The 22,974-nt window shown below is 42.5% G+C and overlaps 1 protein-coding gene across 3 annotated transcripts in view; it reads right to left on the bottom strand.

Moving 5' to 3' along the window:
- AOAH (acyloxyacyl hydrolase) overlaps window positions 1–22,974 on the bottom strand; it is a 210,607-nt gene that overhangs the window by 35,055 nt on the left and 152,578 nt on the right. For all 3 annotated transcript variants that reach the window (XM_054493687.1, XM_054493688.1, XM_054493689.1), the window contains exons 14-15: window positions 7,236–7,272; window positions 6,410–6,484 (exon numbers count right to left, since the gene is read on the bottom strand). In XM_054493687.1, the coding sequence (XP_054349662.1) occupies window positions 6,410–6,484; window positions 7,236–7,272 (112 nt within the window). The remainder of the gene's footprint in view (window positions 1–6,409; window positions 6,485–7,235; window positions 7,273–22,974) is intronic.

Here is a 22,974-nt window from a genome sequence, read left to right as displayed (position 1 = left end):
TGCTGAGGATCGCTGGGAGCCACCAGAAGCGGAAAGACAAGAGGAAGGATTTTTCCCTGGAGCTTTCAGAGGGAGCATGGCCCCGCGGACACCTTGATCTTGGGCTTTAAGCATCCAGAGCTGTGATGGAATACATGTCTGCGTTTTGAGTCATCCAGTTTTGGTACTTTGTTATGGCAGCTCCAGGGAACTTAATACAGATTGTGAACCAGATAAAATAAGTCCATCACTCAGAGGCTGGACCCAGGGCATAAGTGATACGGGAAGAGGGGACAGAAAGGGGCCCCCAGGGATCCATAATTCTCACTTTTAAGGGAGCTCGTAAATGAATATCGGCACTGCCTTTTCGGAGGGCAATTTTTCAAAATGTATCCAAATTTGAAGTTGGCTTAACTTTTGACCTTGGAATTTCACTTTCAAGAAGTTATCCTATAGTAACATTTCCACAAATGTGCAAAAATGTACATACAAATATTGTAATATTGCTTGGTATAGTGTACAACTGGAAAAAAATAAAATCCTAAATACCTAAATTATGGTACACCCATGCAATACAACTCTATATAGCCTTTAAGAATAAAATAACTAGATATCGTTTGGTTGCACAACATTGTGAACTGGAAATGCCACTGAATTTTTGCTTTAGAATGGTTAGTCTTACATTATGTGAATTTCACCTGAATAAAAAAAAAAGAAGTAATTTGTATGTATTAATACAGAAAGATGGCTAAAAAGTATTAAAGTATTGTTGACTACAACAATACTTTTGGTGCCGTGGGGGTAGCCAGTAGGGTGGCAGTTGTAGTTGGTGTATGTGATGTGCTTCTAAACTATGTAATGGATTGCTAGAGTCTCCTAAGGGGGGAGAAAAAAAGATGTCTAATTTTACAAACCCTCAGGGTGTAGAATTGCATGCTAATTTCATGTTTTCCATTGTCATGAAAAAATTACACTATTTTAAAAATAAAAAGCTTCCTAACCTGATAAAAAGCAGCTATGACGATTTGCAACTAGGTTGCCTACCTACTAGAGCAGAAGCGTGGGGAGGGGTTTTGACTTGATTCCCATATGCACAGAAGCAGCACTGAACAACCTGCCCAAAGTATCTAGGTTCTATATTCACTGTGTGTTTGAAGTGTGACAGCAAGGGTGAAATGAAAGGCAAGTTGGGTGTCTATATCCTCTCTTCTGTCATTGGTAAAGCTGGCAAATACCGCCTATTCACTTTTGCCTTGCCACACTTTTTTTTTTTCCTGCTGATACAGCCACGCTTTGGCACAAAGCAATTATGCTGAGCTAATGTTCTCCAACCACATAAGGGCAAGATGAGTTAAGATGGACAAAGTCTCCCCAAATCCCCACTGAATCATTTTTTTTTTTGGTTAGAGGCACAACCCTGATGCTAAATGAAGAATCTGAGCTAATTTGTATTTATGAAAGGGCACCCACAAATTAGGCAAGCATAATCAATATGGCTAATTCCTAAGTGAAATCAAAATGGAAGCCTTGGTGTTGCTAATGGAACATTCTCCAGTTATCTTTGTTCCACCTCGTACAACTACATAATTTATTTTTAATTTGCATAGCAAAATCAACCAACTCTTAGCTCAGGTAAGGGCAAGGGAGTCTATGTGACTCATGGGGCGATCACCCCGGCGTCACCCCTCCCAGATGCCATAGAAGGTGCCTTTTGACTTCTCTCCCTGAAAAGTTTTCTTTTTTTCTTTCTTTCTTTTTTTTTTTTTTGAGATGGAGTCTCAACTCTGTTGCCCAGGCTGGAGTGCAGTGGTGCGACCTCCCTCACTGCAATCTCTGCCTCCTGGGTTCAAGTGATTCTCCTGCCCCAGCCTCCCAAGTAGCTAGGACTACAGGTGTGCACCACCACACCCAGCTAATTTTTCTATTTTTAGTAAAGACGGGGTTTCACCATGTTGGCCAGGATGGTCTCAATCTCTTGACCTCATGATCTGCCTGCCTCAGCCTCCCAAAGTGCTGGGATTACAGGCATAAGCCACTGCGCCCGGGCCCCTGAGAATTTTTCAATGCCATTTTGATCTGTGTACTTTTTCTCCTCTGGTGATGTTTGGGGGAGACTTTGTGTTAGTATTCTGGAGACCAAAGAACTCTAGTGGTTGAGAACTATCTCCTAGGTCTCTCTGGTGTCTGCCAAATGACGAATGGGCTGAGCTGAAGGTGTCTAACCCTTTTCAACCCAGGTGTCCCAGGCACCTGCCACCCCAGATTTGTCTGCCCACTCCAGGGTCCCAGCATCCCTTCTCACACACCAGCAAGCTCACCCCAGACACTCAGATGGATAGGTGAGAGACCGAGAGTGCTCAGCTAACAGAGAAGATGTGAAAACCAGCCTGTGGCACAGTGGCCACACTGGGGAAAATAATGAGAGAGAAATTGGTGCTCACTGACATGCTCTCACACATGTCAGGAACAAATGGCCGGGCTCAGAACAGATGAAGAGCCTCACTCCTGAGGGTGGCTCTGAAGCCTGTCCCGCCCTAATGAATTGTGTCTGATCAGGCAAAATAAGCCTGATCATTTCATTACCCTGGCAGGTAAGCCAGCCAGATTTCACCTGGCTGGTGCTAGAGAGAGGTGTCCCTTCTCAAGGAAGAAACTGATCAGCCTGTGCAGAAAACCAGCTTCCTGGAACCATAGCTAAAGCCCAGATCACTGTAGTGATCAAGTGCTCACAACTCACTCACAGATAGCATTTTTGTTTTTGAAACACCCAGGTAAGAGGGTTAGCCTTTTTCCTCATGCCAACCAGTTGCAATCACATTGTTGGGCTCCCATCCAATCCCCTTGAAGAGAAATCTTTTTTTTTTTTTTTTTAACAGAGACAGGGTCTTGCTCTATCACCCAGGCTGGAGGGCAGTGGTATGATCACAGCTCACTGCAGGGTTGAACTCCTGGGCTCAAGCTATCCTCCCACTTTAGCCTCCTGAGTAGCTGGGGAGAAGGGATGATCTTGATACAGACTGGGAATGATACAGACTGGGAATGGGATGAGGACTTCCATGTTACCCCATGCACAGAGATACATTAAATGTCCCTTAAAAGTGGGTGTGGCCTGGAACATGCTGGCTGGTTGGAACTTCCTTATCATTCCCTTTGCTACCCATGTCTCTCACTGAAGAGTCTGGGAGAGAGAATTCCTCTGAGCAGCAGGAGCTCTTTCCGTTCCTTTCCCTGCTGGCTTTTCTATCATCTGAATAAATAGCATGAATTGTTTCTCACTAGTCCAGGCTCCTTGGGGCCTGCAACCTGTCAGTGCCTTGGCTGGCTCCCTCTTAATGCAGTGCTGGTCAACTGCCCAGGGTGTAACCTGAAGCATTGGCATTGAAGAAAAACAATGGTTTGGGGCAGATGGGCACAGACACCCTGTGTGGGTGGTCCCGGCTCTCTCCATAAGATGAAAATGTATAATTTATACTTTCTGTGTATACTCCTAAGAATATGATGCTTGTATGAATGCCATCTGTCCCATAATTGTCCACTGTAACAAATGAAACCATATCCATTTATGGGGTTAGTGCTAGATGCTTGTGTAATTCTATGGAATTTCCAGCAATTACCATGTTTATTTCAGGGATGCTGCACTGGGATGTTGGCAAAGGGTTGTCACTGGCCTTTATGATTGGGCGTTCTGAGGCCATTCCCATTTCCCACCACTGCCTCTGCCACCCGAAGGTTCTGCTGCTGTAGCCCCCCAACACTTGCCTTGTTTTCAGGAATGTTTGTCCTTCCATATCATTCACATTACATAGCCCTCAAGGGCAGTGATTGGAAAAGCGCAAAGGAAGCTGAGTTAGCCTAAATCAAATTGAGCAGCATTACAGTGAGAAAGCCAGGTTCTCTATGTGATCTTTCTTTTTGACTTCCTGATGCTAAAAGCTATCTTCTAATCATGAACCTCATTCATTTAACCAGTATTTGTTGAGTAACTGGATGAGTTTAGAGAATTGAGAAGAAAGAACATAAATGTGTTACTTACTTCAGTAAGAGCTAGCATTGTCATAGAAAAAGAAAAGAAAAAAGTCAAGCAAATATCCTAAAACTTGTTCCAGGACAGACTTATTATGTAACTCCTTGCTGCTTGAGCTTTTTATAAAATCCCTTTGCTCATTTTGGGAAATCTACCCCACCTTGACGTTCTGGCAGATGGGGAGGTATAGTTGCCATCTGTCTTTATTTTTTTAACCCCTCCACAGGACATCACAAAGTGGGCACCACAGGGACATCCCATACTGCCAACTCTGTTCTTTCACCCAAATGCTTGCTGCTTCTCTACCCAGATCCCCAGCAGGGGAGAGGCTGGCACAGGTCTCTGGCTGATGTCTGCCTGCCCTTTAGCTCTTTGGGAAAGGAAAAGTAGGACTGGGCTGGAGGGGTCTGGGTAAGCAGGTTTTGCTGGAAAAGTACACTTTCAGGGATTTTGGCTTTTGGAGCCAGATTCTCTTTCTGCACATGTTCTTTATTCAGTATTGTCAGTTTGCTCTCTGTTCCTCTCTGGAAGGACATGCTCTGGGGGCTGGGGGGAGCAATGGCTGGTCTGACCATAGCTTTGTTCTGTTTCGTGATGGCAGCTAGAGCCTGAAGCATGGTGTTTCTCCTTCCATTAGCTCCTTGATGTCAGGGACTGTGGCTTCTTTGTTATTGTATCCATATCCTAGAGTCTGGCACAGTGCTTGGCACATCGTGGTGCTCACTGTATATTTTAAAAAGTGAATGAGTCAAAGAAAGGAAATAAGACAGTGTGGACTATAGACAGGAATGGAATTTGGTTAGATAACCTGGTTTGGCTCCCAGCTTTGATGCTCAATACCAGAACAGGCAAGTTCCTTATCCTTGCCAAATCAGTTTCCTTATCTGTAAAATGGGACAATCAATCATCCTTGCCTCTTAGGGCTGCTGGGAGGATGGAATGATATAGAGTGATGTACCTCTTGGTTCATGGCAGTCCTTAAAGGGTGTTTGCCATTTACTGGAAAGTCCCAGGTGTCTCTTCACAGACCTTGGTGCCCAGCATGTAGCCTTGGCCAACTTGGGGTTTTGAGGACAGCAGTAAACCAGCCTAAGGGCACCAAGGTGACATCTGGCATATCAGAGTCTCTGGATCATTGTGGTATCTCCTGCCCTGAACCCACTTCACTGATTATGTCTGCATCTCCTTTGCCATCTGAATTTTATCTGTGCGGGCAAACACACTTTAATACTATCGAGTTTTGTTTTCAGCACAGGCTTGGAAATCATGGCGAGTGAAATACAGGAAAGCAAACAGGGGGAGTGAGCAGGATGGCCCACTTCTAGCACAGTTGGGGTGGAGTCCAGCTCTGCCATTAATCAACCCTGTTGCCTCGGGCAAATCATGAACCTCTTTTGGCCTTACTTTCCTGTTTCCTAAAATAGTGAGTGGGTGGCTATTGCTACCGGGAAGTTGCTCTAAATCCTGTCTCACCATTTTTTTTTGGCCACAATCACAGGACAGATGGCATTCATACATGCATCATATTCTTAGGGGCGTACACAAATTTTGAGAAACCTCCCCAAATGTTATATAGGAACTAAGGAATTCACCATTTTGAAGTTACTACCAATACCAGCAGTTTAGCAAAATTACCTTCTTGCTATGGGCCACGGGCATAGATAGGATTGGCCATGAGTTATCTGCAGTTTCTTTGCAAATGCTGTAGATCTGTGCGTCTAAGCTGTCTCTTCCACATGAGGAAGTAAAGTAGATCAGAATATGAGTGAGATCGATGTTCTTATGGGGTAACTGTGCTTCTGCCTTATTTTATTTAAAAAATCACAATTCCCAATCTTGGGTTCTCAGTGAGTAGTAGCACATTTCTTGTGATATAACTGATCAGGACACACCCATTTGTTGTTACATCAGAGTTGATAATTAATGGAGCAGATATTTTCAAAAGAGGCTTTCAGCATCACAGATTGGTACTGTTGATTTCACATGTGTCTAGGACTTGCTTTTTTTTGAGACAGAGTCTTGCTCCATCACTCAGGCTGGAATGCAGTGGCACGATCTCACCTCCTGGCAACCTCCGTCTCCTGGGTTCAAGTGATTCTGCTGCCTCAGCCTCTCATGTAGCTGAGATCACAGGCACACGCCACCATGCCCAGCTAATTGTTGTGTTTTTAGTAGAGACCGGGTTTCACCATGTTGGCCAGGCTGGTCTCCAACTCCTGACCTCAGGTGATTGGCCTCCCAAAGTGCTAGGATTAGAGGTGTGAGCCCCTGTGCCCGGCCATGCTTCTAAGATAGAGAAATTCAGCTGAACAGCAGGCTGCTATAATGGAGTGGAGTTGGTGAGGAGAGGGTGGGGAAGAGCCCAGAGCCAAAGAATCTTGAAAATACTTTTTCTCAATAACTCACCCACTGCAGACATCATTTCCAATCATGGCATATATAACGATGGTGGGATAGTCCAACATCTTGTTTCTAGACAAGCTGAGAAGGCATAGATGGCATCTGAATGTCAGATACTTGGAAACCTAGCTTTGTAGACAGTGACACAGGCTGGGCCTTTGAAAACAATCTTGGTATGACCACCCTCTTGGCAACCTTTTTGCTATTTTTCTTTCATTCTAGTACAGCCAACTACTATTCCCATTTCCCATTTATTCTCTATAATCATTATCCGACTTGCCTATTAGAGAAAGGCCACATAAATGCATAAAATTGAAAAGAATGGATTGAGGTCCTGGGTAAATAGACACTACTATCTTCTTGGCATCTTTCACAGCAATTGGATCAATAAGCACAGGTGAGTTATTGGGTTACTTATGTCCATGTTCTTAGGATATCCTGGCAGCTGTGGACCCATAGTCAACTTTGAAAAGGCAAAGGCTTCTTGAGGCTTCCAGTCAGGACACCTTAAGCCTTGCTTCTGAATTTCAAGCCCCAAATAAGCACAAAAAATGTTTTCTCATTCATAAAGCAGGGATATGACATAATCCCTTTGTCTGTCAGAGCTAAGTTTTACCAACTTTCTATGCATTTTTATCACCCTTCTTTGAGGACATATGCAAATTAATCACTTTCTATGCTCACTGGCCCAAGGAGTGATATCCTTGAGTTTGGATAGTGACTAACAAGCTATTTATGCTCAGTAAAAATGATTATGGGGTAATAACAGAGTTTTCATTCCTTATTCAAAATGAGAAACCAAATTAAAAACAACTTCTTATCTTCTGCTTACCTTTCTATAAATTTCTTCAGGTTTCGGGAAGATGCACCTGAATAATTAAAATTAAGAAAACAATTAAAATTAGTGAGTTCAATTTCACACTATCAATATGGGAGTCTGATTGACTGAACTCATGAAAGCAGCATTACTGTTTGGGCAAAGGTTGTTCTGACCAACACATTGATGGAAATAATTTCCTTCCAATCAGTTTCTGTAGTGTTTAATCCTGGAACTCTCCTTAAGGGCTTTTCTGTTTATTTAGCAGTATATTAACAAAACCAAAATTTATTTGGATTCATGGGTCTTCAGATATTTCCTAAGCATAAATGAATAAATCTTCTAGTAGATGTGAGAAAAAAAGTATATATCTACTACCAAAGAGACAAACTACCGAAAATATTAAAGAACGAGTTGAAGAATTAGAGGAAAATGAAAAGAATGTTACAAGAATTACCCACCTCCTTGGAGAGCCCCATTTAATCTCCTCCTATTATTCTTGCACACTCCCAAGGCTCCCGCAGGCTGTCTGGCCAACACAAGGTTCAGATTGTAGAGTTGATATATTTCAACTCTTGTAATGATATGCATGACCATCCTGCCCCAATCTCCATTACCACCTGTAACATATCTCTTATATGAAAACCCAGACCAGGCGTGGTGGCTCACGCTTGTAATCCTAGCACTTTGGGAAGCTGAGGCGGGCGGATCACTTGAGGTCAGGAGTTCGAGACCAGCCTGGCCAACATGGCGAAACCTCGTCTCTACTAAAAATACAAAAAAATTAGCCAGGTGTGGTGGCGTGCGCCTGTAATCCCAGCTACTCGGGAGGCTGACGCAGGAGAATTACTTGAATCTGGGAGGCAGAGGTTGCGGTGAGCTGAGATCATGCCACTCCACTCCAGCCTGGGCGACAGAGAGAGACTTGTCTCAAAAAAAAAAAAGAAAATCATATTTGTTGAATACTTATTTTATTCTAGGTGCTGTTAAACTTTTACAGCTCATTTAAGCTGTGGTACAATTGTGTGAGGTAGGTACTGTGGTATTCCCACTTTTAAATTAGGAAACTGAGGCCCACCTAAGTGGCTTGCCCTAAGCCACACAGGTACTCATTTGAAGAACTGCAGTTCAAACCAGTCCCTTCCGTCTGCCAACCTGAGCTCTGGCTTCCTATGGACAGTGCTCCTCTAGGCTGTAGTTCAGAAAGAGTGAACCCAAACCAGTGTACTGTCTTTTTGTCCCCAAGAGACAGATCTGCTAGAAATAAGCAAGTAATTCTCAGGTGGGTGCTGCAACTCGGTGAACCGAGTTGGAGAAATACCATCCAGTTGCCCCTTTCCATAGGAAGATTCTCCTATAACTTCCAGCCTTGGAAGCTTGGGGATAAGTGCATTTTACTGCAGACCCAGGCATGTTCTTCCAGTTCCACGTGGGAAAAAGGGCAGTGTGTAGCCGTGAAGGGTATGCTGGCCTGTGTCTCACTGAAGCTGTGTAGCTATGCAATGATTGCCTCTTTGTCACATGCAGCTAGTGGCAAGCTGTACAGGCAGCACTACTGTTCTCTTGGTTGTTTCAGGAATGTTAGCACATTAAATAAATATTGCTTTATTTCCATTTTATTATGGTAAAATGTACATCTCATTTCTTTCTTTCTTTCTTTTTTTTTTTTTTTTGAGACAGAGTCTCGCTTTGTTGCCCAGGCTGGAGTGCAGTGGTGCGATCTCAGCTTACTGCAACCTCCGCCTCCTGGGTTCAAGTGATTCTCCTGCCTCAGCCTCCTGAATAGCTGGGATTACAGGCATGTGCCACCATGCTTGGCTAGTTTTTGTATTTTTGGTAGAGATGGGGTTTCACCATGTTGGTCAGGCTGGTCTTGAACTCCTGACCTCATGATCTGCCTGCCTTGGCCTCCCAAAGTGCTGGGATTACAGGCGTGAGCCACCACATCTGGCCTCATTTAATCTTTCAATCCCTTTTGAGTGTACAATTCAGTGGCATTCAGTTCATTTACATTGTTATGCAACTATCATCACCACCCATCTCCAGAACTTTTCCATCATTCCAAACCAAAACTCAAAATGCATTAAAGAATAACTTTCCACTAATTCCTCCCTCTAGCCCATGATAGCCACCCTCCTACTTTCTGCCCTTATGCATTTAACTATTCTAGGCACCTCAGGTAGATGGCTCATGTCATACTTGTCCTTTTGGGTCTGGTTTATTTTACTCAGCATATTGTCCTCAAGCTTCATTCATAACACATTTTGTTTATCCATTCATTCTTTGATGGCCATTTGGGTTGTTTCCACCTTTTGGTGGTTGTGAATAATGCTGCTATGGATAGTCCCTGCTTTCCAGTGTTTTGGGCATATGGTATACCTAACTGAAAGTGCTGGGCTGTATTGTAATACTATGTTTAATTTTTTTTAGAAATGACTATATCATCTTCTTTCTTTTTTGTAGTGAGGCAAGGAATCATTATTATTATTCTAATTTCAACTTTTACCTTTGATTCAGGGGATACATGTGCACGTTTGTTACCTGGGTATATTGTGTAATGCTGAGGTTTGGGGGACAATTGATCCCATCACCCAGGTGCTGAGCATAGCAGACCCAATAGGTAATTTTCTTTATTTTTTATTTTCTTTTAAGTTCCAGGATACAGGTGTAGGTTTGTTACATAGGTAAATATGTGCCATGGTGGTTTGCTGCACCTATCAAGCCATCACCTACGTATTAAGCCCAGCATGCATTAGCTATTTTTCCTAATGCTCTCCCCACCCTGGCACTCCCACAACAGGCCTCAGCACGTGTTGTTCCCCTTCCTGTGTCCATGTGTTCTCATTGTTCAGCTACCAATCATAAGTGAGAACATATGATGTTTCGTTTTCTGTTCCTGTGTGAGTTTGCTAAGGATAATGGTTTCCAGCTCCATCCATGTCCATGCAAAGAACATGATCTCATTCCTTTTTATGGTTGCATAGAATTCCGTGGTGTATGTGTACCATATTTTCTTTATCCAGTCTATCATCAATGGGTATTTGGGTTGATTTCATCTCTTTGCTATCATGAATAGTGCTGCAATGAACATACACATGCATGTATCTTTATAACAGAATGATTTATATCCCCTTGAATATATAGCCATAATGGGATTGCTGGGTCAAATGGTATTTCTGGTTCTAAATCTTTGAGGAATCGCCACACTGTCTTCCACAATGGTTGAACTAATTTACATTCCCACCAGCAGTGTAAAAGCATTTCTATTTCTCCACAACCTCACGAGTGTCTGCTTCTTGACTTTTTAATAATCGCTGTTCTGACTGTCATTTTCAACCCTTGCTCCCCTCCTTGCCTCCCCATCTCTTGTAGTCTTGTGCCCATTCTTGCCATCTTTATGTCCGTGAGTATCCATTGTTTAGCTCCTACTTGTAAGTGAGAACACATGGTATTTGGTTTTCTGTTTCTGCATTAATTCGCTTAGGATAATGGCCTCCAGCTGCCTCCATGTTGCTAGCGACGATATGATTTAGTTCTTTTTATGGCTGCATAGTATTCCATGGTGTATATGCACCACATTTTCTTTACTCAATGCACTGTTATGAGCACCTAGGTTGATTCCATGTCTTTGCTATTGTGAATAGTGTTGTGATGAATATATGGGTACATATGCCCTTTTGGTAGAATAATTTTCTTTTGGGTATATACCCAGTAATAGGATTGCTGGGTCAAATGGTAGTTCTCAAAGTTCTTTGAGAAATCTCCAAGCTGCTTTCCACAGTGGCTGAACTAATTTACATTCCCACCAGTAGCGTATAAACATTCCCTTTTCTCTGCAGCCATGTTAGCATCTGTTGTTTTCTGACTTTGTAATAATAGCCATTCTGACTGGTGTGAGATGGTATTTCATTGTGGTTTTGATTTGCATTTCTCTGATGATTAGTGATGTTAAGTCTTTTCTCATATGCTTGTTGCCTGCTTATATGTCTTCTTTTAAGAAGTATCTGTTCATGTCTTTTGCCCATTTTTTTAAGGGGGTTATATGGTTTTTGCTTGTTCAATTGTTTAAATTCCTTACAGATTCTGGTATTCGACCTTGGTTGGATGCATCATTTGTGAATATTTTGTAGGTTGTCTGTTTACTCTGTTGATGGTTTCTTTTGCTGTCCAGAAGCTCTTTAATTAGGTCCCACTTGTCAAGTTTTGTTTTTGTTGCAATTGCTTTTGAAGACTTAGTCATAATTTTTTTCCCAAGACCAATGTCTAGAATGGTGTTTCCTAGGTTTTCTTCTAGGATTCTTATACTTAAGGTCTTACATTTAATTCTTTAATCCATTTGAGTCAGTTTTTGTATGTGGTGAAAGATAGGGGTCCAATTTTATTCTTCTGCCTATGGCTTGTCAGCTATCCCAACATCATTTATTGAACAGGGAGTCCTTTCCCTATTGCCAATTTTTGTTGACTTTGTTGATGATCAGATGGCTGTAGGTGTGCTATCTTATTTCTGGACTCTCTGTTCTGTTCCATTGGTCTATGTGTCTGTTTTTGAACCAGTACCATGTGTTTTGGTTACTTTAGAATTATAGTATAGTTTGAAGTTGGGTAATGTGATGCCTCTAGCTTTGTTCTTTTCGCTTAGGATTGCTTTGGCTATTCAGGCTTTTTTTTTGGTTCCATATGAATTTTAGAATAGTTTTTTTCTAATTCTGTGAAAAATGATATTGGTAGCTTGATAAAAATAGCACTGGATCTATAGATTGCTTTGGGCAGTATGGCCATTTTAACAATATTGATTCTTCCAATTCATGAACATGGAATATTTTTCCATTTGTTTTGTGTCATCCATGATTTCTTTCAGCAACGTTTTTTAGTTCTCCTTTTAGAGGTCTTTGACCTCCTTGGTTAGATGTATTCCTAGGTATTTTATTTTCTTGGGATATTGTAAATGGGATTGTGTTCTTGATTTGGCTCTCAGCTTGAGCGTTATAGATGTATGGACATTTTACTGATTTTTGTACATTGATTTTGTATCCTGAAACTTTGCTAAAGTTGTTTATCAGTTCCAGGAGCCTTTTAGTGCAGTCTTTAGGGTTTTCTAAGTGTAAGAATCATATTGTAGTGAAGAGAGATAGTTTGACTTCTTCTTTTCCTATTTGGATGCTTTTTATCTCTTTCTTTTGCCTGATTGCTCTGGCAAGGACTTCCAGTACTATGCTGAACAGGAGTGATGAGAGTGGGCATCCTCTTCTTGTTTCACTTCTCAAGGGGAATGCTGCCTGGGAATTATTAAAATGCACATAGCCATACAAATTAGGAGTAATCAGTCCATTTCTGTGTGCATTTGTTCCTTTACCTACTCCATCCATTTCTTGAGCACTGGCATGTGCCTGCCATAAAGCAGGGATTAACAGATGAGCTGGACACAGCCTCAATACTTTCTGAATAGTATCTATGGGGGTAGACACATAATTGAGCACTGGGAACATTTTTTTGTTTTTGAGACGGAGTCTCACTCTATCCCCCAGGCTGGAGTGCAGTGGCGGATCTTGGCTCACCGCCACCTGTACCTCCCGGGTTCAAGGGATTCTCCTGCCTCAGCCTCCCATGTAGCTGGGATTACTGGCACCGACCACCATGCCCGGCTAATTTTTGTATTTTTAGTAGAGATGGGGTTTCATCATGTTTCCCAGGCTGGTCTCGAGCTCCTAACCTCAGGTGATCCACCTGCCTTGGCCTCCCAAAGTGCTGGGATTACAGGCATGAGCCACCATGCCCAGACAACAATTTTAAGAGATTAGTGAAAATCCAACCCCAGTGCTTAAAAAGAGGAAAAGCCAATGTGATTTGAGGCCTATTATCTCTATTCAGGGAAGGTGCCAGATTTCATAGCACTGAGTCCTCAGTACAGGGGCTCCAGTCTTTCTGGGAGTGAGTGCTCCCTGTTGTCCTCCAGAGGACAGAAGAAAAGGAGCACAGCCCCCACGGCGCTGTGTTGATCTTGCGGTGGCACACGCATCGGCTGGGCCCTTCATTCAGTTCCAGTCCCCTGACTCTTGGCTTCTTATTTTCAGTGAGATAATAGATCAGGAGATGTTTAATTCTCATTCTTTTATTTTTCTCTTAATGAGAAATGAAAACTAATGAAAGCTCAAGCCATAAGTGGGGAAAAAATAATTAAAGGACCAGGTCAGAGCAATACTTGTCTTCATTATCTAGGGTACAGCTGGGAATCTGAGGTGCAGAGCACCCACAGAGCTTGAGGAAAATGAAAACGAAAGCCTGTTGCGACATGCCACATGAGCATCCCTTCCTGTGCCCACACCCCTGGGTCCCTTTGCCACTCAGGACAAGGATGCAAGACCAACGGCAACTGGCTGTGATAAATTTTTAAAAAGCAATCACAAACAGCTACCCAAGGAGTGAGGACTTTTCTGTTCTTCTTTACCCAAATGTCTATTTTTTATAGTAGGTATCCATACTAGGAGCCTAGAATTCTCTTTGCTCCAAAGTTCTTGCGCCTTCCACTATTTCTATTTCCTTTCGGAAACCTGTTTTTTGAGATTATGTAATTAGTTTATGCAATTCCCATGTCACTGTTTCTTGTTAATTTCCTTTTGCTGTTGTTTTGTTATCCTTTTGCCAGACTCATCAACATTTTGTGTCTCTCTCCTTCCCCGTCTCTATTGTCTTTCTTCCCCTGTACATAGACTTCTCCCCAGCTGCTTGCCGTGTTGCTGCTGCTATCATTAGATAAAATGCTGACTGCAGCAAGAAAAGATAGATAGCTCCTAGCCTGTGGGATGTGGCAAAGTAAGGCAAACATTTCAAGAACTGGCACTTTACCCTTAAGAAGTCTATATTCTGATCCTTGCGATCATAGTTTGGAGAAATGAAAGAGGTTTGACCTTGGAATAGGAGCATTTTATTTATTTGTCAAGATGGTCCAAATGGAGAGCCCACCTGTCTCCAGTGACGAGAAGAAAAGGGTCCACACAGGCCTTTAAGTCTGATTCATCCAGTTTCTTTTAAATAAGGTGCAGGGCATTGAAAGAAGAGAAAGATTTCACATAATCCCAGCATTGGTTATCCCTCCATAAATGCATATTCAGAAACACCTTTGCGGAGTTGTTTTCCAAAGATCCTCCCTTCCCATGATCTGTCTAGTACTTTCTGGTTCCCTGGACTCCACAATTTGGTTCTGTAGCCAGAAAGTCGGGGCTTTAGTCCTCCACTCTGCTGTGCTCTTCCTAAAAATTCACTCATAGTAATCCCAAGTGATGGGAGAACAGAATAAGAAAAAAGGCAGGCCAGACACGGTGGCTCACCACTGTAATCCCAGCACTTTGGGAGGCCGAGGCAGGTGGATCACGAAGTCAGGAGTTCGAGCCCAACCTGGCCAACATGGTGAAACCCCATCTCTACTAAAAATACAAAACTTAGCCGGCCTGGTGGCAGGTGCCTGTAATCCCAGCTACTCAGGAGGCTGAGGCAGGAGAATCACTTGAAACCAGAAGGCGGAGGTTGCAGTGAGCCGAGATCGTGCCACTGCACTCTAGCCTGGGCAGCAAGAGTGAAACTCCGTCTCAAAAAAAAAAAAAAAAAAAAGGCAGTGGGGGTTTGTCCCACCTTCCTGGGACCACAACTATTCCAGTGAAGAGGCAGTCTCCCTCAAACCTCCTTGGAATTCTAGGCACCTGTATGTACCCACTATTTCTGCTGTCACTGCCAGGAGACCACTTTCCCAGATCTAGAGTGAGAACTGGAGGGTTTCTGCTTGAAGTGACCTCTCTGTGCTTCTTCTGGGTTTTGGGCTGCCTTGAGTCCAGGTTGGAAGATACCAGAGGATAGCATAATGCTAACCTCACTGCTCGTTTGGTGGTGGCCCTAATTCTGGTTTTCATCTTCACTTGGCCTGCTATTTACTTTCCAGAGTGCTCCAGCTATTCCATACACTCTGTCCAGGTTTTGTAACTATTTTCAGTGGGAGAGACAGGGTGGGGTGTGTTTACTCCACTGTACTTGAAACCAGAAACTGGAATCTGTTAAAAAGAGTACGAAAAATTCTTGAAAAATACTGTATCATACACTGACCTAAAATACATCTATTAACATTTTTGAACACGAGTTAGAATTTTAAATATTGCAGATTTTGCTTTTATTTTTATGATTTAGAGGTATTTTCAGGAGAATGATTTGTACAATCCATTAAAAAAATCCATCATGGAAATTTAAATTCTTTCTCTTCTCTAAAAATATTTGCTTGCAATAGGCAGAAACATTGAGACTACTATACTGACCTTGAGCTCAAAATAGTAGGCACTTAACAATTGTTTGTTGTGGCAGTTTCTGATAGTGTTTCTACTACTGTAAATGATTTCAGATTCACAAGCGTGGCTCTGAATTTCAGCTAAATGATTCTCTAAAACATAGGTTTTTAAAAGGATGTATAATAATAGCCTTCCCACAGTAGCTGTGATCTGCCTCCAGTTTCAAAGCCTGACATAGACCCACAAATATCTTTCAGCCGTGTCCAACTTCTCTCTCCCTCTTCCTCAAAGATGTTTACCCCTCAGAGCCTCCCGGTTCTGAGTCACCATCTCCCTGTCCTTTTTGAATTCCTATTTATTTCTTCAGGGCTCTCAGCTCAAATTTTAACTTGTAGGTAAAGTCTTCCCCTACTTCTACAGACAGAGTTAAGTGCTTCTTACGTCCAGAGGCCTCAACTTGCCTTTATTTCACTGCCCTTTCACCAGAAGCACAATGACTTCCTTTTTGTCTTTGTTTCCCATTTGGTAATGATCTCCTTGAAGGTGGGGGCTTTGTCTTTCTCATCTTTCTATTTCTAGCACCTATTGCAATATTGGAGAGAAAGGAGAGGAGGGGAGTGGTGCGGCAAAGTCAAGTGGAAAATGAGCAGAAGGAAAGTGAAAGAGAAGACCAGAGGTAAAAGGCTCATCCCGGGATGCTTTGGAACTGATAGAAATGACAGCTCACTCAAGCTATCAATACAAGCAGCAGATAACTTTCCCTGATGTCCTTTATCTCAAGCCCTAAACAAAAGACATCTGTTGAAAAGACATCCCGCTAGGACTTCAGGAGCCCTGGCCATTGCCAATTACATTAAAAACATGTAAGGCATTTGCTTCTGAATTTTCCCTCTGTAGTTGTGCTGTTTCAAGCAGTGCAGGATAAAAATCTTGACAAAACAGATGCATCAAAAGCGCACACTCTTCACATTACAATCACTGTCATGCCTTGCTCCTAGCTACATGGTTTGCGTGAAACAGTAAGCCAGGAAGAGTTGCATGAGTATGTCCTAAGAAATAGTCCCATTTGAATCAGAATGTCTCCATTATTTAATGAACCTTTAAATTTCAAAACCTTGAAAGTATTAAAAATGGGAATAATAAATAGTACATGAGTAATAAAAGAGTGATTTGTTTCTTTCTAAATGAGATATGTCATATTGAATTCTTTCTCTTTTAAAAGTTTCTAGTGATTAAACACTGTATCTTGGAGATGCATTTTGTCCTTAGGAGAAGCAGCAGGTTTTGATGCTGTAGACATTGAGTATATCTATAAGCATTTGCCTTTTTATACAAACCATCTCAAAAATTGGTACCAGAATCTGTCTGTCACCTGTCTCTGTCATCTGTTGCTGTCACCACACTGTATCAAGGTTCTGCAAACAGAAATGTCCTCATTGTTTTGTTATACATAATTTTTGTCATTATCCTCTCAAGGTTTTGGGTTGAAACCAAATACTCAACCCAGTAGTTGGGCTTACCAGATATTTACTGAGTGCCTGCTTGAGCTTGACAAAGGTGACTTCTTTGCTTCTTTCCAATACTCTTTTCTGTGGCTTTTAAAAAATTACTTCAAAATTTTCATTTTGAAATGATTTCCAAAAAGTTGCAAAAGTAGAACAAAGGATTTATACATGCCTTCACCCAGATTATCTATATGTAAACATCTTTTTTTTTTTTTTTTTTTTTTGAGAAAGTGTCTCACTTTGTGGCTCAGGTTGGGGTGCAGTGGCGCAAACACGGCTCACTGTAGCCTCTACCTCTGGGGCTCAAGTGATCCTTCCACCTTAGCCTCCTGAGTAGCTGGGACTACAGGTGTGTGCCACCACAACTGGCTGATTTTTTTTTTTTTTAAGTTTTAGTAGAGAGGGATCTCGCTATGCCCAGGCTTGTCTTGAACTCCTGAGCTCATGCAATTCTACCTGCTTCGGCTTCCCAAAGTGTTGAGATTACAGGCATGAGCCACTGTGCCTGGCCAGATGTGAACATCTTCAATAATTATAGAACAATGAGGACAATCAAGAAATCCACACTGGTATAATACTATTGCCTAATCTATAGACCTTATTTAAATTTCACTAACTGTTCCACTAACGACCGTGTTCTGGGCTAGGATCTAATTTCGGATCACATACTGTATTCAGCTATCACATCTCCTTAGTGTCCTTTTAATCTAAACTGATTGCTTAGTCTTTCTTTGTCTTTCATGACCTTGACGCTTTTAAGTAATACTGGCTTTTTTTTTTTTTTTTGTAAAATGTTCCTCAGTTTTTGTTTGTATTATGTTTCCTCATGATTAAATTCAGGTTATGCAATTTTTGGCAAGAATACAATAGCAGAAGCTCAGTTAGCTAGTTAAAGGCACAAAACCTATTTTGTTCCCTAATAGAGATCATGGTGGGTGGGGACAGTGTTATAAAAATAAGTCCTTATGCATGTAACCGAATTCAGCTAAGCCTGGATTAATACTCATTTATAGTTTGTCTCTTCATCCTTAACTTTTTTTTTTTTTTTTTTTTTTGCCTCTATCACTTTTCAAGAAGGCCACTTTTGATAAAGAGGTCTGGCAGAGTGCTGGGTTCCGTGGGTTCAGGTATTTAATTCTGACGTTCATCGTATTCCGGAACAGGTGTTTGCTGTCTTGTCAGAGTAGGTAGCTAGTCAGACATGAGTAGGGCAGGGGAGGCCTCCTGCCCCCAGGAAAGTCAGGCGACCATCTCTCTAAAATAATAATTGGTCACAGCCAGCCCCAGGGAAAAGCCAGCTCCCAATAGATAGAAAACACCTGAAGCTGGTGATTAGCAGCTTCCCCATAAGGTATCAGGAGTCAGGTGAGTGGACTCAAGCATGCACACTGAGAGGCAACATGGTGGCATTTAACTGATATATGACCTTCCTCCAGGAACACTTGACTGGTGAGGGAAAAATGCCTCATGTGAGCATGCGTGTAACTTCAGTGAACACACTGCGCAGAGCCCCCTCTCAAGTGCTGGCAGACCACTGTGCATACGGAATGCCAGCATATAAAACCCCAAGTCAAAGGTCAAACCACGCACTTGAATCTCTCATGTCGCCTGCTTGGCCCTCTTCCAAGTGTACTTTACTTCCTTTTGTTCCTGCTCCAGAACTTTTTTTTTTTTTTCCCGAGACGGAGTCTTCCTCTGTCTCACAGGCTGCAGTGCAGTGGCGTGATCTCGACTCACTGCAACTTCTGCCTCCCGGGTTCCAGCAATTCTCCTGCTAAGTCTCCTGAATAGCTGGGATTACAGGCAAGCACCACCAAGCCTGTCTAATTTTTTGTATTTTTTTAGTACAGACGGGGCTTCACCATGTTGGCCACGGTGGTCTTGAACTCCTGATCTCAAGTGATGCACTCACCTTGGCCTCTCAAAGTGCTGGAATTACAGGCGTGAGCCACTGCTCTAAATTACAGTCCTGGCCAATGCTCTAAAACTTTTAAATAAATTTTTCACTGTTGCTCTAAAACGTGTCTCGTTCTCGCCATCTGCCCGATGCCCCCAATTGAATTCTTTCTTCTGAGGAGGCAAGAATTGAGGTTGCTGCAGGCTCATATGGATTCCCTGCTGCTAAGTCTGAGGCAGCAGAATAGTGATTTTAGAAGCCAGAACCCAAATAGCAGACAGTATGGTATGGGTGAGAGCATGGCCTTTAGTATGAGACAGACAGGGCTTAAGGTATACCCCTGACAAGCTAAAGGACCTTGGGCAAGTTACTTAACCTTTGTGAGCCTCAGTTTCCTCAACTGTAAAATGGAGTTGCTCTGTGAATTAAATGAAGATGGAGTGTATAAAGTACTTAACAGAGTGTCTGGCTTAGAGAAGATACTTAGTATTAGCTAAAAATCTATAAAAGTAATAACAGCAACCTCAAACAACTCTCCAGCTAAATTCACACATTCTGCTAATGGATGGCCCTGGAGAATTGGGCCCTTAACAACGGTTCCTGGCAATACTGGTGGGTAAAACATATGATTAACTGTCTAGGGCCTGTGAGGACATCAACATGTTCTCTCTGGCTTGGAGTAAGGCCTGAATAGTGGTGTTTTTGTGCCCAGGGCAAGTTCCTTTGACAATTCTCTTGCCTATTGAGGAAGCAATTTTTTTTTCTGTCAGGTTTCTTTAGGTCAGCAGCAGGATGGACTGCTCCCTCATGTCTACTCTTGTTAGGATATCTCCCGGAGGCGGTATCTCTCCTTCTGCTGGACACTGTAGGGGAGGAAAAAGAATCCTTTCCTTTACCCAGCTTAGGCTTTGCAGCTGGGGCCCTGTACATTAGAGTGGCCAAAGGCAGATTCATAAGAGAAAAGAAATAGAAGTTTATTAATATGTGCATTGCACGTGTATACATGAGAGAATCCTGCGATGTGTAACCCAAAAGGGCAGTTAGAACTTGGGTTTATATAAATCATCTTAGGCTAAAGGAAAAGGGATTCGGGCTTCTGAGTGGGGGAGGCAAGTTATGGGAAGGTAAGGAGGAAAAATATGGTAAATAGGGGTTGTTTAGTGAGGTTTGTTACGCAGATTTAAGTTTAAGAGTAAGGTGCCTTCCCCACTGATAACAAGCGTTAAGAGTACTTCTCTTCCTGGTACAGGGAGTGGGAGATACCTTTTACAAATGTAAATTTCCTTTGTGAAAGAAGAACTGTCCTTGCATCTGCTGGTTCTCAATGGCCTTTAGCTCAAAATAATCCTTATGCCAAAGAGGCCCATTTTGCAGGGAAATATTTTGGTGCCTCTCAACAGCCAGGGCCTGGTCAACTCTCTGGAGCTGTTCCTCACTCTTGCAAGCCTTTCTAACTCGTTGGGCACCTATGTCATTGTCCTGCTTTCTCCTGTGGTTCATTCTCAGAGCAGTGCTGTGTTGAGAAAACACAGTCCAGCAATCATCCAGAGGGAGTACCGAGCTGTGCTCATAGCATAACTGCCGTGCACACCCAGTTCCCCTCTCTTCTGGGGTTTCCCTTCACTCTGATTCTGCTCCAGGGCCTCCCTCCTCAATCCCCTTCAGAAACTCTTTCTTCACCCCTTCTCTGCCCACGTTTCTCTTCTCCCCTCCCCTTCTCTTTCTTCTCTCCTTAGCCTTCCTGACCTGAATATGAATTGCATATGCTGGCCTGAATTGTGCCTCTTTTCTAATTTCTCTGGGTCTGCCAGATTCTCTCCCATTTTGCAGATGGTTTAACTGAAGTCCAAAGAACAGGACAAGCAAGATGAGGTTTTTTCAGAGTGTGGGTTGGGGATGGGGAAAACCTACGAGGTTCCAGACCAAAGGTGGTCTGCACAAGGGCTTGGGAGGACGGGCAGGTGAGGCTGTAAACACAGGCACTTCCATGAAGTGTTAAAATTCTCAATTTTTTTTTTCATATCCAGACACTTCATGTGAGTCCTCTGCTCTCTGCCCTCCCTGTAAGTGTGTGAACAGAGAGGGGAGGCCCCTCACTGTATGAATAGAAGACTGGTCCCAGGAAAACATGCCATTAGGCACTTTTGAATTTCTGAAAACAAAACAACCCTAAACAGGTGTGTATATAAAGGTTTTGCTAAGCTTGCTAAAACAAAATGAGGAAGGCTGCCAGTGAAAAAGACATTATATTCCAAGCAAGGAAAGTCTTGTTTGGAAACTGTAAAGAGGGCCTGTGTGCATCTCAGTGCCTTCTCCTCTGCAGGCCATGGGTGGCCGCAATGCAAATTCAGACCTGGGATTGGTTTGTGTTCAAAAGCAGATGAGTCTTGTTTACTTTAGAAGTATGTGCCTTACGGATTTTTATTTACTTAAAAAAATCTATCTATCTATCTATCTACCAGATTTATATATATATATATAAAACTACCAGATCTATCTATCTATCTATCTATCTATCTATCTATCTATCTATCTATATTTTTTTTAGATGGAGTTTCCACTCTTGTTGTCCAGGCCAGAGTGCAATGGCATAATCTCAGCTCACTGCAACCTCCACCTCCTGGGTTTAAGTGATTCTCCTGCCTGAGCCTCCTGAGTAGCTGGGATTACAAGCACCTGCCACCATGCCTGGCTAATTTTTTTTTTATTTTTAGTAGAGATGAGGTTTCACCATGCTGACCAGGCTGGTCTCGAACTCCTGACTTCAAGTAATCCACCCACCTTGGCCTCCCAAAGTGCTGGGATTACAGGCGTGAACCACCGTGCCCAGCCCCTACTTAAAAACATATTTTATACCACTTTAATATTTGTTTTTCTTCTACTCTTGATTTTGTTTTTTGTCTTTTATCTATTTTTTTGTTTTATTGTGGTAGGAACACTTAACATGATAACTGTTCTCTTAATAGATTTTTAAGTGCACAGTGCAGTACTGTCATCTCTAGGCACAACGTTACACAACACATCCCTAGGATTTATTCATCTTGCATAATTTAAATTTTAAACCAGTTGAACATCAACTCCCTATTTCCCTCCCCTTCTCCCAGTTACCAGCAACCACCATTCTACTCTCTGCTTCTGTGAGTTTCACTACTTAGATGGCTCGTGTAAGTGGAATCGGGCAGTATTTGTCCTTCTGTGACTGGCTTATTTCACTTAGCATAATGTCCTCAAGATCCATCCGTGTCGTTGCATGTTCAGAGTGCCCTTTGTTTTAAAGGCTGAATAGTATTCCACTGTGTATGCAGAGACCACATTTTCTTGATCCATTAATCTGTTGATGAACGTTTCCACCTCTTGGCTATCGCAAAGAATGCCTCCATGAACACAGGAGTGCACATATCTCTTTGAGATCCTCAATTCTTTTGGATAAATACCCAGAAGTGGGATTGCTGGATCATCTGGTTGTTTAATTTTTCATTTTTGGAGGAACCTCCATACTGTTTTCCGTAGCAGCTATACCACTTTGCCTTTCCACCAACAGGGTACAAAGGTTCCAGTTTCTCCACATCCTAAGTTTGTTGTCTTCTGCTTTTTTGATAGTGAGCATTCTAACTGGTGTGAGGTGATATCTTGTAGTGGTTCTTACACTTTATTTTAAATGAAACATAATCTTGCCAATTGTGGTTTTTGCCCACCGTGGAGGTTTTTCAGCTGGCAAGCTGGATTCAGTTGGATTACAATTTGTGCTTTAGTTCTTCTCAAAGGTTTAATGGGACTCCTAACTTATTAGTTTAAAAAAATGTATTTTAGATGTACAAGTCCCTGCTATGCGAAGCAGAGGCTGAGCTAATATCAGCCCCATGTGGCTCCTGTTCCCCATGGGACTGGACATCAGTCTTAAAGCAAATAACTGAACCATACACCAAGGGAAGTGCAACAACGGAGGCGTGAGCAAAGGTGGAGTGGCTAACCCATTCTGCTGGGCGTGGGGGCATGAGATCACACAGGACGGGGAGGGATGAATAAAGTCTAGTATTTACTGAGTCCTCGCTGAGACTGAGGCCCCCAGGATTAATGCCCAGGTC

This window comes from Pongo pygmaeus, chromosome 6 (genome assembly GCF_028885625.2).
Source record: "Pongo pygmaeus isolate AG05252 chromosome 6, NHGRI_mPonPyg2-v2.0_pri, whole genome shotgun sequence".
Taxonomy (NCBI): Eukaryota; Metazoa; Chordata; class Mammalia; order Primates; family Hominidae; genus Pongo; species Pongo pygmaeus.
Note: the sequence above shows the minus strand (reverse complement) of the source record. Positions and strands in the feature narration are given on the sequence as shown.